The following is a 13,371-nucleotide window of genomic DNA, read 5'->3' on the forward strand; positions in this document are numbered from 1 at the left end:
TCCCCTACACCCCTCCCTGTCTCTGTAACCCCTCCATCCCCTACACCCCTCCGTCTCTGTAACCCCCTCAATCCCCTACACCCCTCCCTGTCTCTGTAAGCCCCTCAATCCCCTACACCCCTCCCTGTCTCTGTAACCCCCTCCATCCCCTACACCCCTCCCTGTCTCTGTAAGCCCCTCAATCCCCTACACCCCTCCCTGTCTCTGTAACCCCCTCAATCCCCTACACCCCTCCCTGTCTCTGTAGTCCCCTCCGGCCTCCACACCCTTCCCTGTCTCTGTAACCCCCTCAATCCCCTACACCCCTCCCTATCTCTGTAACCCCTCCATCCCCTACACCCCTCCCTGTCTCTGTAACCCCCTCCAGCCCCTACACCCCTCCCTGTCTCTGTAACCCCTCCATCCCCTACACCCCTCCCTGTCTCTGTAACCCCCTCCATCCCCTACACCCCTCCGTCTCTGTAACCCACTCCATCCCCTACAGCCCTCCCTGTCTCTCCATCACCCCTCCCTGTCTCTGTAACCCCCTCAATCCCCTACACCCCTCCGTCTCTGTAACCCCATCCAGCCCCTACACCCTTTCCTGTCTCTGTAACCCCCTCAATCCCCTACACCCCTCCCTGTCTCTGTAACCCCATCCAGCCCCTACACCCCTCCCTGTCTCTGTAACCCCCTCCATCTCCTACACCCCTCCCTGTCTCTGAACCCCCTCAATCCCCTACACCCCTCCCTGTCTCTGTAGTCCCCTCCGGCCTCCACACCCTTCCCTGTCTCTGTAACCCCCTCAATCCCCTACACCCCTCCCTGTCTCTGTAACCCCTCCATCCCCTACACCCCTCCCTGTCTCTGTAACCCCCTCCATCCCCTACACCCCTCCCTGTCTCTGTAACCCCTCCATCCCCTACACCCCTCCCTGTCTCTGTAACCCCCTCCATCCCCTACACCCCTCCCTGTCTCTGTAACCCCTCCATCCCCTACACCCCTCCCTGTCTCTGTAACCCCCTCCATCCCCTACACCTCTCCCTGTCTCTGTAACCCCTCCATCCCCTACACCCCTCCCTGTCTCTGTAACCCCCTCCATCCCCTACACCCCTCCCTGTCTCTGTAACCCCTCCATCCCTCCCTGTCTCTGTAACCCCCTCCATCCCCTACACCCCTCCCTGTCTCTGTAACCCCTCCATCCCCTACACCCCTCCCTGTCTCTGTAACCCCCTCCATCTCCTACACCCCTCCCTGTCTCTGTCACCACCCCAGCCCCTACACCCCTCCCTGTCTCTGTAACCCCCTCCGTCCCCTACACCCCTCCCTGTCTCTGTAACCCCCTCCATCCCCTACACCCCTCCCTGTCTCTGTAGTCCCCTCCGGCCTCCACACCCTTCCCTGTCTCTGTAACCCCCTCCATCCCCTACACCCCTCCCTGTCTCTGTAACCCCCTTCATCCCCTACACCCCTCCCTGTCTCTGTAACCCCCTCCATCCCCTACACCCCTCCCTGTCTCTGTAACCCCCTCCATCCCCTACACCCCTCCCTGTCTCTGTAATCCCCTCCATCCCCTACACCCCTCCCTGTCTCTGTAATCCCCTCCATCCCCTACACCCCTCCCTCTCTGTAACCCCTCCACCCCCTACACCCCTCCCTGTCTCTGTAACCCCCTCCATCCCCTACACCCCTCCCTGTCTCTGTAACCCCCTCCATCCCCTACACCCCTCCCTGTCTCTGTAACCCCCTCCATCCCCTACACCCCTCCCTGTCTCTGTAACCACCCCAGCCCCTACACCCCTCCCTGTCTCTGTAACCCCCTCCGTCCCCTACACCCCTCCCTGTCTCTGTAACCCCCTCCATCCCCTACACCCCTCCCTGTCTCTGTAACCCCTCCATCCCCTACACCCCTCCCTGTCTCTGTAACCCCCTCCGTCCCCTACACCCCTCCCTGTCTCTGTAACCCCCTCCGTCCCCTACACCCCTGCCTGTCTCTGTAACCCCTCCATCCCCTACACCCCTCCCTGTCTCTGTAACCCCCTCCAGTTCCTACACCCCTCCCTGTCTCTGTAACCCCCTCCGTCCCCTACACCCCTCCCTGTCTCTGTAACCCCCTCCATCCCCTACATCCCTCCCTGTCTCTGTAACCCCCTCCAGTTCCTACACCCCTCCCTGTCTCTGTAACCCCCTCCGTCCCCTACACCCCTCCCTGTCTCTGTAACCCCCTCCATCCCCTACATCCCTCCCTGTCTCTGTAACCCCCTCCGGCCCCTACACCCCTCCCTGTCTCTGTAACCCCCCCATCCCCTACACCCCTCCCTGTCTCTGTAACTCCCTCCAGCCCCTGCACCCCTCCCTTTCTCTGTAACCCCCTCCATCCCCTACACCCCTCCCTGTCTCTGTAACCTCCTCCATCCCCTACACCCCTCCCTGTCTCTGTAACCTCCTCCCTCCCCTCATCCTGTCCAGGGTGGGGGTGGTGTGATTGCTCTGACACACAGTTCCCATGGTGCGAGTTGAAATAGACTCTCCCTCCGTCGTCCTCACCTCCAATGTATGAGTACCTCGAGGCCGAGATCCCCCCGTCCGGGCCCTGGGCTCTCCGCAGGCCCAGCTCCAGGAGTCGTCTGTCTGGTCCAGCAGCAAGACGGAACCTGGCTGCGTTGGTGGCCACCAGGCTAGGGGAACAATATGGTCAACACACTCTCATCGCCCTGTCCCATCTACTCCCCACCATATCCCCTCCCCAATCCATCTACCCCTGCCCAAAACCCTCCTTTCCCATCTCATCTCCGTCCCATCTACCCCCACCATATCCCCTCCCCAATCCAGCTACCCGCTACCCAAATCCCCCTTTCCCATCCCATCTCCCTGTCCCAACTCCTCCCCCTCTCCCCAACCCTCCCTCTCCCCTCTACACTCCCTCCACCATCTCGTTTCTCCACCCCCACGCAGTCCTACGCTTCCAGTTGAAAGATTAACCATTTCTCCTCCCACCACCCACCACTCTCTCCCTCACCCTACACTCATTCCTGGTGCATTTGGACAATAAAGATACCTACACCCAGAGGCCACTATATTAGGTAGACCTGCTCATTAGTGCAAAAATCTAAGCTGCCAACCAGGGGGCTACAACTGAAAGCATAAAAGCATGCAGACATGGTCAAGAGGTTCAGGTGTTGTTCGGACCGAAAATCAGAATGGGGAAGAAATGTGATCTAAGTGGCTTTGACCTTGGAATGATTGTTGGTACCAGATGGGGTGGTTTGAGTATCTCAGAAACTGCTGATCTCCTGGGGTTTCCACACACAACAGTCTCTAGAGTTCACAGAGGATGGTGAGAAAAACAAAAAACAACCAGTGAGCAGCAGTTCTGTGGTTAAAAATGCCTGGTTGATGAGCGAGGTCAGGGGAGAATGGCCAGACTGGTTCAGGCTGACAGGAAGGTGACAGTAACTCAAATAACCACGCATTACAACAGTGGCGTGCAGAAGAGCAGCTCTGAACCTTGTCAAACTTTGAAGTGGACGGGCTACACTGGCAGAAGGCCAGGAACACACACTGAGTGGCCACTTCATTCGGTACCAAAGTGAGCTAATAAGGGGGGCTCTGAGTGTATGTCAGACTGCTGCTTATTGAGTTCAGCTCCACCTTCAAACTATTATTCCAAAAGTTCTCCGGACACTGGGAGTCAATGCCTCCCTCTGCAAATGTATCCTTGACTTCCTGACCAATGGACACAGTCAGTAAGAACAGGCAGCAACACCTCCGCTACAATTATTCTCAACACTGATGCTCCACCAGGTTATATTCTCAGCCCCCTACTTTACTCCCTGTGTACTCATGACAGCGAGGACAGGTCCTGCTCTACCTTTGCAGATGATACCACCGTGGTACCCAAGCAACGATGAGTTGTACAGGATGGAAATAGAGAACTTACTGACACGTTGTCATGACAACCTTTCTGCCAAGGTCAACAAAACCAGAGCTGGTCATTGACTTCAGGAAGCGGGGTAGGGCACATATTCCTGTCTACATTAGCAGAGTTGAAGTTGCAAGCTTCAAGCATGTGGTGAGAACATCACCAGCAGTCTGTCCCAATCCAAACACAGAGACACCAGAGCTAAGAAAATTCACCAACACCCCTACCTCCCCAGGAGGCTGAAGAAATTTAGCCCGTCCCGATCGACCTTTAAAAAACTTTTAATTGTGGCGGAGCCTTAGAAAGCATCCCATCCAGATGCATCACAGCTCGGTACAGCAACGGCTCTACACGTGACCGCAAGAAACCGCAGAGAGCTGCGGACATGGCTCAGCCTCCCCTCCATAGACTCTGTCTGCACCTCTGACTGTCTGCCTCAGTAAAGCAGCCGGCAAAATCACAGACCCCAGCCACCCAGACATTCTCTCTTCTGCCCCCTCCCACCGGGCAGAAGATACATACCACCACGATTGGGGACAGCCTTGATCCCACCGTTAGAAAACTACTGACTGATTCCCAGTATGATAAGATAGGACTCTTGACCTCACAGTCAACCTTGTTATGATCTTGCACCTTATTGTCTCCCTGTGCTGCACTTTCTCTGTAACACTCTATTCTGCATCTGTTTTTGTTTTCTGCTCTATATTGTGCACTTTGTAATGAAATGGTCTGTAATGGACGGCATGCAAAATAATATTTTTCCCCTGTACCTGGGTACATGTGACAATAATAAATAAATACCACCCAGCCGGTCAATAATTTCCACATTTTCTGGATCTTCTCCAGATTTCCAGGGTATTTGTTTTTCAGTGCCTGTGTGATTGTTTGACAGTGCGACAGGCTGACCGCGTGGTTGTTGGTCTTGGTGACGGTGGTGTGTGGTGTGTGCAAGGCCTCTAACTAACTAGCAGGAGGAGCACAATCCAGAGATGACGGGGCCTGACCTGGCGTAGTTGGCCAGAGTGAGCAACGGCGTCTCCAGGATCTGAACAATCGCCAGCGGACCCTCAACTTCCAACAGCGCGACCTGGAGAGAGATTCACAAACAACACCGAGAGAGGGGTTCAGAAGCAATCCCATCAACAGTGGCTCACAGACAGATTCGTGAATGCTGTCAGTATCCTCTCACAATACCCATCTCAACCCGCTCAGTCCCCCTCATTAACAAATGGGCTCAGCAGAGGACGTACTTCAGGTAAAACTCCATCTTCCCCAGAACAATTCCACACTGCCATCACAGAGAGCATCCTCACATCAGCCATTACTGTCTGGCTTGACGCAGCACCCTCTCACCATGTACAAGAACCACAGCCAACTCTCAGGCCATCGGCTGCCGTCTACCATCGCTGCAAGACTCGTATGTGCCCGGGACAACCAAGTGGGCAGCAGGAAAAACCATTACGGACACTACCCACCCCGCAAACTGCCTTTTGCAAAAGCTCCCTTCTGGAAAGCATAAAGGGCTATGAAAGCAAAAGCTGTGCTATTTTAAAAGTTTCTTCCCCCAAGCACGTAATCTGATCAGCCATTCTAGTTAGAACCCCCCCCCACCTCCTCTATCTATTACCCCTGCCAATGCAGCACTCCGTAAACACTTTAAACCATGTTTATACTGTTGTTTGCATTGTAAATACATGCAGGTATTTATGCACATTTTACTCTATATCCAGACTTTAACCGCTAACTTTATATTTTATATAATTGTTTATGTGTTGAATGTGTTTTTCTGTTAGATGTTGTGCCAACACCCCACAGTAAGTTCCTAATACATTAATGCGAATGTACACCACAGCCAGCAGCCACTATATTCAGTACCTCCTGTACCTAATAAAGCAGCCACTACTCAATGTACTGTATGCTGGTGATCTGCTGCTGTAGCCCATCCATCTCGAGGTTTGACATGTCGTGCATTCAGAGATGCTCCTCCGCATATCACTGCTGTTACATGTGGTTGTGTGCAGGTTTGGTCCCCTAATCTGAGGAAAGACATCCTTGCCATAGAGGGAGTACAAAGAAGGTTCACCAGATTGATTCCTGGGATGGCAGGACTTTCATATGAAGAAAGACTGGATGAACTAGGCTTGTACTCGTTGGAATTTAGAAGATTGAGGGGGGGATCTGATTGAAACGTATAAAATCCTGAAGGGGTTGGACAGGCTAGATGCAGGAAGATTGTTCCCGATGTTGGGGAAGTCCAGAATGAGGGGTCACAGTTTGAGGATAAAGGGGAAGCCTTTTAGGACCGAGATTAGGAAAAACTTCTTCACACAGAGAGTGGTGAATCTGTGGAATTCTCTGCCACAGCAAACTGTTGAGGCCAGTTCATTGGCTATGTTTAAGAGGGAGTTAGATATGGCCCTTGTAGCTACAGGGATCAGAGGGTATGGAGGGAAGGCTGGGGCGGGGTTCTGAGTTGGATGATCAGCCATGATCATAATAAATGGCGGTGCAGGCTCGAAGGGCCGAATGGCCTACTCCTGCACCTATTTTCTATGTTTCTATGTTAGTAGAGTTACTGTCGCCTTCTGTCAGACTGAACCAGTCTGGCCATTCTCCTCTGACTTCTCTCACTAACAAGCCGTTTTCACCCACAGAACTGCCGCCCTCTGGATTTTCTTTTGTTTCTCGTACCATTCTCTGTAAACTCTACAGATTGTCACGTGTGAAAATCCCAAGAGATCAGCAGTTTCCAAGATACTCAAACCACCCCATCTGGCACCAACAATTGTTCCTTGGTCAGAGTCACTTGGATCACATTTCTTCCCCATTCTGATGTTCGGTCTGAACAACAACTGAATCTCTTGATCACGTCTGCCTGCTTTTATGCTTTGTGTTGGTGCCACATGATTGGCTGATTAGATATAAGACCCAAAGACCATAAGAGATAGGAGCAGAAGTAGGCCATTTGGCCCATCGAGTCTGCTCCGCCATTCAATCACGGCTGTTCCAATTGTTCCAGTCATCCCCACTCCCCAGCCTTCTCTCCAATCCCTTTGATGCTCTGGCTAATCAAGAACCTATCTATCTCTGCCTTAAATACACCCAATGACTTGGCCTCCACAGCCGCTTGTGGCAACAAATTCCACAGATTTACAACCCTCTGACTAAAGTAATTTCTCCACATCTCAGTTCTAAAAGGATGTCCTTCAATCCTGAACTTGTGCCCTCTTGTCCTAGAATCCCCTACCATGGGAAATAACTTTGCCATATCTAATCTGCTCAGGCCTTTTAACATTTGAAATATTTCTATGAGATCCCCCCTCATTCTCCTGAACTCCAGGGAATACAGCCCAAGAGCTGCCAGACGTTCCTCATACGGTAACCCTTTCATTCCAGTATTTGCATTAATGAGCAGGTGCACAGGTGTACCTAATAAATTGGCCATTTAAGTGTGTATGGCGAATAAAGTTAATCTTTGATCCTTCGGAAGGTCTGAACCGAGCCTGTTCATTAGCACTCACAAGGGGACACACGCACGGTCAGAAACAGGGACACATGAAATGATGTGCACCCTCACAGTCCTGTGTAAGTCCACACACACACCCATGCACAGACCAAGACCTGGATACACTCACTCCCATGCGCGCACACACCTGTGTACATGTACCTATGAGTATACAGATTTAATTTATGTCTGTATAGATACACACATATGCTCGAAGTTTCAAAGTATGTAGATGTCATGATATACTACCTAGGGGTCCATTCCCTTGCGGGCAACTACAGGAAAACAAGGAAATACGACGGATTCTGGTTCATTGAATCTTAGAGAACAAAATATAGTCGAGATTCCCTTTGTTTATTTGGAACACAATGCCATTTAATTGGGACGGGAGACTGTTGCCGAACAGTTTCAAAACTAGCATCATTTGCATGGCCGTTAGACATTACTGTTCAAACAGCAGTGATTTTTGTTACTGATAGTTGGCAAGAAATAAGCAGTAAGACAGTTCAAAACTGTTTTGCTCACTGCAGTTTCAAGCATTCAGGCTTGGAAATGCCAGAAATGACCAAGGATGTCAATGAAATAATTTCACTACTTCAACAAGTTAGGGCGTATGAAGAATTTGAAGGTATCAACAATCACCTTGAAAATTACAACGAAAATGAAGGTTTGCTGGATGTAATCACCGAAAGCATTGTATGAAGGCAGTCTATTATCTCACGCGGTGTCTGCATTGATTGTGTTCATTTACAGTCAATGAAAAGAACTGGCAGTGTACACTGGATGAATTTCTCTGTTGATAACTATTAGGAATTAATACAAAGTTTTATAGTACTGTACTACTTTTGATAGTGTTCTAATTTGCTCTGTATTTCATTTAAATACATAATTTGTTATTCAGTTAACAGTAGTTTATCTTTTAAGTATTTTCATGAAGCCAGGTAATTGGGGCAGCTGCTTAATTAGGCCAAAATGTACAGGTCTCAATGTGTCCTAATTTACCAGAATCCACCGTGCAGAGACAAATGCTGATAGACAACTCATGTACAAAAGACGTCCACACACACACACACACACACACACTCACTCTCTCTCTCACACACACACACACACACACACTCACTCTCACACACTCACACACACACAGGCAAATGTGGGTTTCCTCTGGGCACAGTGCAAAGCTGTACCGATTAGTAGAATCATTGATCACTGTAAACTGTCCTACGATTAGGCTATGGTTAAATCGGCAGGTTGCTTGCTGGTGCGAAAGGGCCTTGTTCCGTGCTGTATTTCCAAATAAATAAATATTCCTCTTCCTCTCTCTCACACCCAAAACACCCTCTCTGTCCCTCACACACGCAATTCCTCTATCTCTCACATGCACGCAAACATATTATTCTCTCTCGGACACAAGCGTGCGCGCACACATACCACGCACCAAGAGACCAGGTAGGGGAGATGTGTTCTGGGGGGGGTGGGGGGATTCCCGGTGCCCCGCCGCTGGTTACCTGTGGGAAGACGATCGATCCCTCAGGAACAGCACGCACCGTCACCTCGCGGGTGCTGATGTTGAGCAGGTAGTTGAAGAAGCCTTCCTCTGTGGCAGGAGGGAGCACCGAGCGCAGGAACTGTACGTCTGTGGGGAAGAGCGGTGGGGCCCTGTTATCTCTGATCCGAACAGCGACCAGCCCCACCCTCTCCCACAGTCACTGAGGGTGGGAGCCACCCACGTCACTGTTAGGGAGTCCCCAAACGCATCCGGTAACCCTCACCATAGGAAGCATCCTACCCTGGTGCATCACGGCTCGGTACGGAAACCGCTCTGCCCGAAACCGCAGAGAGTTCTGGAGACAGCCCAGCACATCACGGAAACCAGCCTCTCCTCCACGGGCTCTGTCTACACTTCCCGCCCCATCTCGGTAAAGCAAAGACCCCTCCCACCCCAGACATTCTCTCATCTCCCCCCTCCCATCAGGCAGAAGATATAAAAGGCTGAAAGCTCGTACCGTCAGGCCCAAGGACAGCTTCTACCCTGCTGTTATCAGACTTTTGAACAGGCCTCTTACACATTAAAGTTTGAACTCTCGATCGCTCAGCGATGTGACCCTTGGACATGGTATGCTCGCTCTGCACTTATTAACTGCAAGACTATACAGAAAGTAATGAATACCACGCAGTCCATCCCACCATTTACACGGAGCGCTGTCGCAGGGAGGCAGCCTCCACCATCAGGGAACCTCACCCCACCACCAGGACACGGTCTCTACTCGCTGCTGCCACCAGGAAGCCTCAGGACTCACACCACCAGGTTATTAACCCTCAACCATCAGGCTCCTGAACCAGAGGGGACGACTTCACTGGCCCCAACACCAAACTGTTCCCACAACCCATGGACTCGCTTTTCAGGGGCTCTTCATCTCGTGTTCTCCATATTTGTATTTTTTTTTTGTATTTGCACAGAGTGTTGTCTTTTGCACGCCGGTTGCCTGTCCTGTGGGCGGTCTCTCATAGATTCTCCTCCATATTTAATGTGAATGCCCGCAAGAAAATGAGTCCCAGGATTGTGAACAAACAAATTTACTTTTGAATGTTGAAATTCTGCTTTCTGTTTCCCTCTGTGTAGTCTAAACTTCTCCTGTCCGTGTATTTATCTATATGACTCGTTAACGGTGTTAATGTGCCTGCCTCCATCTCTACTTTTGGCAGCTCGTTCCAAATACGCACCAATCTTTGTGTGAAGAATCTGCGCCCCCCCCCCCCATGTCCGTTTTAAATCTCTGGTCTCTGATCTATAGCTAATTGTCTTTAGCACCCCCCTCCCTTGGGGAAAATATATGTGCTTTCACCCTGTCCATGCCCCTCCTGATCTTACATGGTTCCATCCCTCAATGCCATATCTTCCCAAGAATAACGTCCTGGTCTACAGTAACTCAGGACCCCTGAGTCCAGAATCTTTTCCCGATCCTGGCTTTGAGTCCCGATGAAGAGCCTTGGCCCAATACGTTGACACAGCTCGACCCTGAGTTCCTCCAGCATTTTGTCTCTGTTGCTCTGCGTTTCCCGTGTCTCCTCTACTTATGGTAAATCTTTTCTAGTTTAATAACATCTCTTGTCTAACAAGGTGGCCAGAACTGTGCACAGTGCTACCAGTGCGGCCTCACCAACATCTCGTGTGACCTCAACATACAGTGGCATGCAAAAGTTTGGGCACCCCGGTCAGAATTTCTGTTACTGTGAATAGTTAAGTGAGTAGAAGATGAACTAATCTCCAAAGTCATAAAGTTAAAGATGAAACATTCTTTTCAGCATTTTAAGCAAGATTAGTGTGTTATTTTTGTTTTGTACAATTTTAGAGTGAAAAAAAGGAAAGGAGCACCATGCAAAAGTTTGGGCAGCCCAAGAGATTTGAGCTCTCAGATAACTTTTACCAAGGTCTCAGACCTTAATTAGCTTGTTAGGGCTATGGCTTGTTCACAGTCATTGTTAGGAACGGCCAGGTGATGCAAATTTCAAAGCTTTATAAATATCCTGACTCCTCAAACCTTGTCCCAACAATCAGCAGCCATGGGCTCCTCTAAGCAGCTGCCCAGCACTCTGAAAAATAAAATAAATGATACCCTCAAAGCAGGAGAAGGCTATCAGAAGATAGCAAAGCGTTTTCAGGTAGCTGTTTCCTCAGTTCATAATGTGAGGTCTGGAAGACGAAGAAAACTTTCCGAGAGAACTGCTCGCAGGATTGCTAGAAAAGCAAATGAAAACCCCCGTTTGACTGCAAAAGGCCTTCAGGAAGATTTAGCAGACTCTGGAGTGGTGGTGCACTGTTCTACTGTCCAGCGACACCTGCACAAATATGACCTTCATGGAAGAGTCATCAGAAGAAAACCTTTCCTGTGTCCTCACCACAAAATTCAACATCAGAAGTTTGCAAAGGAACATCTAAACAAGCCTGATGCATTTTGGAAACAAGTGCTGTGGAGTGATAAGTTAAAATAGAACTTTTTGGCCACAATGAGCAAAGGTATGTTTGGAGAAAAAAGGGTGCAGAATTTCATGAAAAGAACACCTCTCCAACTGTTAAGCACGGGGGTGGATCGATCGTGCTTTGGGCTTGTGTTGCAGCCAGTGGCATGGGGAACATTTCACTGGTAGAGGGAAGAATGAATTCAATTAAATACCAGCAAATTCTGGAAGCAAACATCACACTGTCTGTAAAAAAAGCTAAAGATGAAAAGAGGACGGCTTCTACAACAGGATAATGATCCTAAACAATCCTCAAAATCCACAATGGACTACCTCAAGAGGCACAAGCTGAAGGTTTTGCTATGGCCCTCACAGTCCCCTGACCTGAATATCATCGAGAATCTGTGGATAGACCTCAAAAGAGCAGTGCATGCAAGACCGCCCAAGAATCTCACAGAACTAGAAGCCTTTTGCAAGGAAGAATGGGCGAAAATCCCCCAAACAAGAAATGAAAGACTCAGCTGGCTACAGAAAGCGTTTACAAGCTGTGACATTTGCCATGGGGGGTGTTACTAAGTACTGACCATGCAGGGTGCCTAAACTTTTGCTTCGGGCCCTTTTCCTTTTTTGTTATTTTGAAACTGTAAAAGATGGAAATTTAAAAAAGTAATCTTGCTTAAAACATTAAAGAAATGTGTCATCTTTAACTTCATGCCTTTTGCAAATCAGGTCATCTTTTACTCGCTTAGCTATTCACAGTAACAGAAATTTTTGACGGGGGGGGGGGTGCCCAAACTTTTGCGTGCCACTGTAACTTTGCATCAGGAGCGAATGAAGGGGAACATGCCAGACCCCGCGTTCAGCTCCTGCCTGTCTGCCTGTGAAAGTGTACCGAGACGCCCCCAAGGCGCATCAGCCCCTCCGCCCCCGCCCCGGCGTGACCGACCTTCCCGGCTCAGCTGAAACTCCGACAGGAAGCTCAGGCAGTCCTGCAGCCCCGCGAAGATGGTGAATTCGCCCCCGAGGGGGTTCTTCCTGAAGCAGAGCTCGAACACCGCCCGCTCCCCCTGCCTGCCGCTCTTCCAGTACCCGTAAGCCATGGTGAACTGGTAGAAGTCGGTCAGGAGCGGCTGCACGCTGCGCTTCAGAAACATGCCCGCACCCCTCGCAGAGCCGCGGCGGTACCCCCGCACTCGGTCACGCCGCCACTCCGCACTCGGTCACGCCGCACGCCGCCTCTGCACAGACTTCTGGGACCTGTCACCCTGGCAGGTTCCGACACGCATCCGAGTTGTCTCGGCGTGGCGACCCACAGCGCGGTCAGCCCCCGCCGCCAGCTTTCTCATCTCGCAAAGCAAGCTCGCACAAGTCAAAGTCAAAGTTTTATCGTGACACCCACGTGTTCGCGTGGTCACAGCGCAAAACTTTATTGCAACAGCACCGCGGGCACATGGCGTTAGGTAAGGAGCATTCACAGGAAAAGATTCGCGATTTACAAGATCATAAGACATAGGAGCAGAATTAGGCCATTCCGCCCATCGAGGCTGCTCCATCATTTCAACGTGGCTGATTCTAGATCCCACTCAACCCCCTACACCTGTCTTTTCGCCATATCCTTTGATGCCCTGACTGATGAGGAAACTATTAACTTCCGCCTTAAATATAAGACCATAAGACATAGGAGTAGAATTAGGCCATTTGGCCCATTGAGTCTGCTCCATCATTCAATCATGGCTGATCCTCTTTTCCTCTCCTCAGTCCCACTCCCCAGACTTCTCCCTGTAACCTTTGATGCCATGTCCAATCAAGAACCTATCAATCTCTGCCTTAAATACACCCAACAACCTGGCCTCCACAGCTGCATGTGGCAACAAATTCACCACCCTTCTGGTAAAGAAATTTCTCCACATCTCTGTTTTGAAAGGGTGCCCCTCTATCCTGAGGCTGTGCCCTCTTGTCCTGGACTCCCCCACCATGGGAAACATCCTTTCCACATCTACTCTGT

At 50.5% G+C, this 13,371-nt stretch overlaps 1 protein-coding gene across 4 annotated transcripts in view; it reads right to left on the reverse strand.

Annotated features, from left to right (window-relative positions):
• naprt (nicotinate phosphoribosyltransferase) overlaps window positions 1-12,720 on the reverse strand; it is a 44,865-nt gene extending 32,145 nt beyond the window's left edge. For 3 of the 4 annotated variants that reach the window (XR_010017463.1, XM_063044586.1, XM_063044584.1), the window contains exons 1-4: window positions 12,313-12,720; window positions 8,915-9,042; window positions 4,906-4,988; window positions 2,527-2,657 (exon numbers count right to left, since the gene is read on the reverse strand). Coding sequence is in view for 3 of the 4 variants with exons in the window: in XM_063044586.1 (XP_062900656.1) it covers window positions 2,527-2,657; window positions 4,906-4,988; window positions 8,915-9,042; window positions 12,313-12,520 (550 nt within the window). In the remaining variant the exon portion in view is untranslated. Of the gene's footprint in view, window positions 1-2,526; window positions 2,658-4,905; window positions 4,989-8,914; window positions 9,043-9,412; window positions 9,641-12,312 lie in introns of those variants that run through there. The other variant, XM_063044585.1, reaches the window with a different exon arrangement.
• Window positions 12,721-13,371: the final 651 nt, after the last annotated feature.

Source organism: Mobula hypostoma, chromosome 3 (assembly GCF_963921235.1).
Source record: "Mobula hypostoma chromosome 3, sMobHyp1.1, whole genome shotgun sequence".
NCBI classification, from domain to species: domain Eukaryota; kingdom Metazoa; phylum Chordata; class Chondrichthyes; order Myliobatiformes; family Myliobatidae; genus Mobula; species Mobula hypostoma.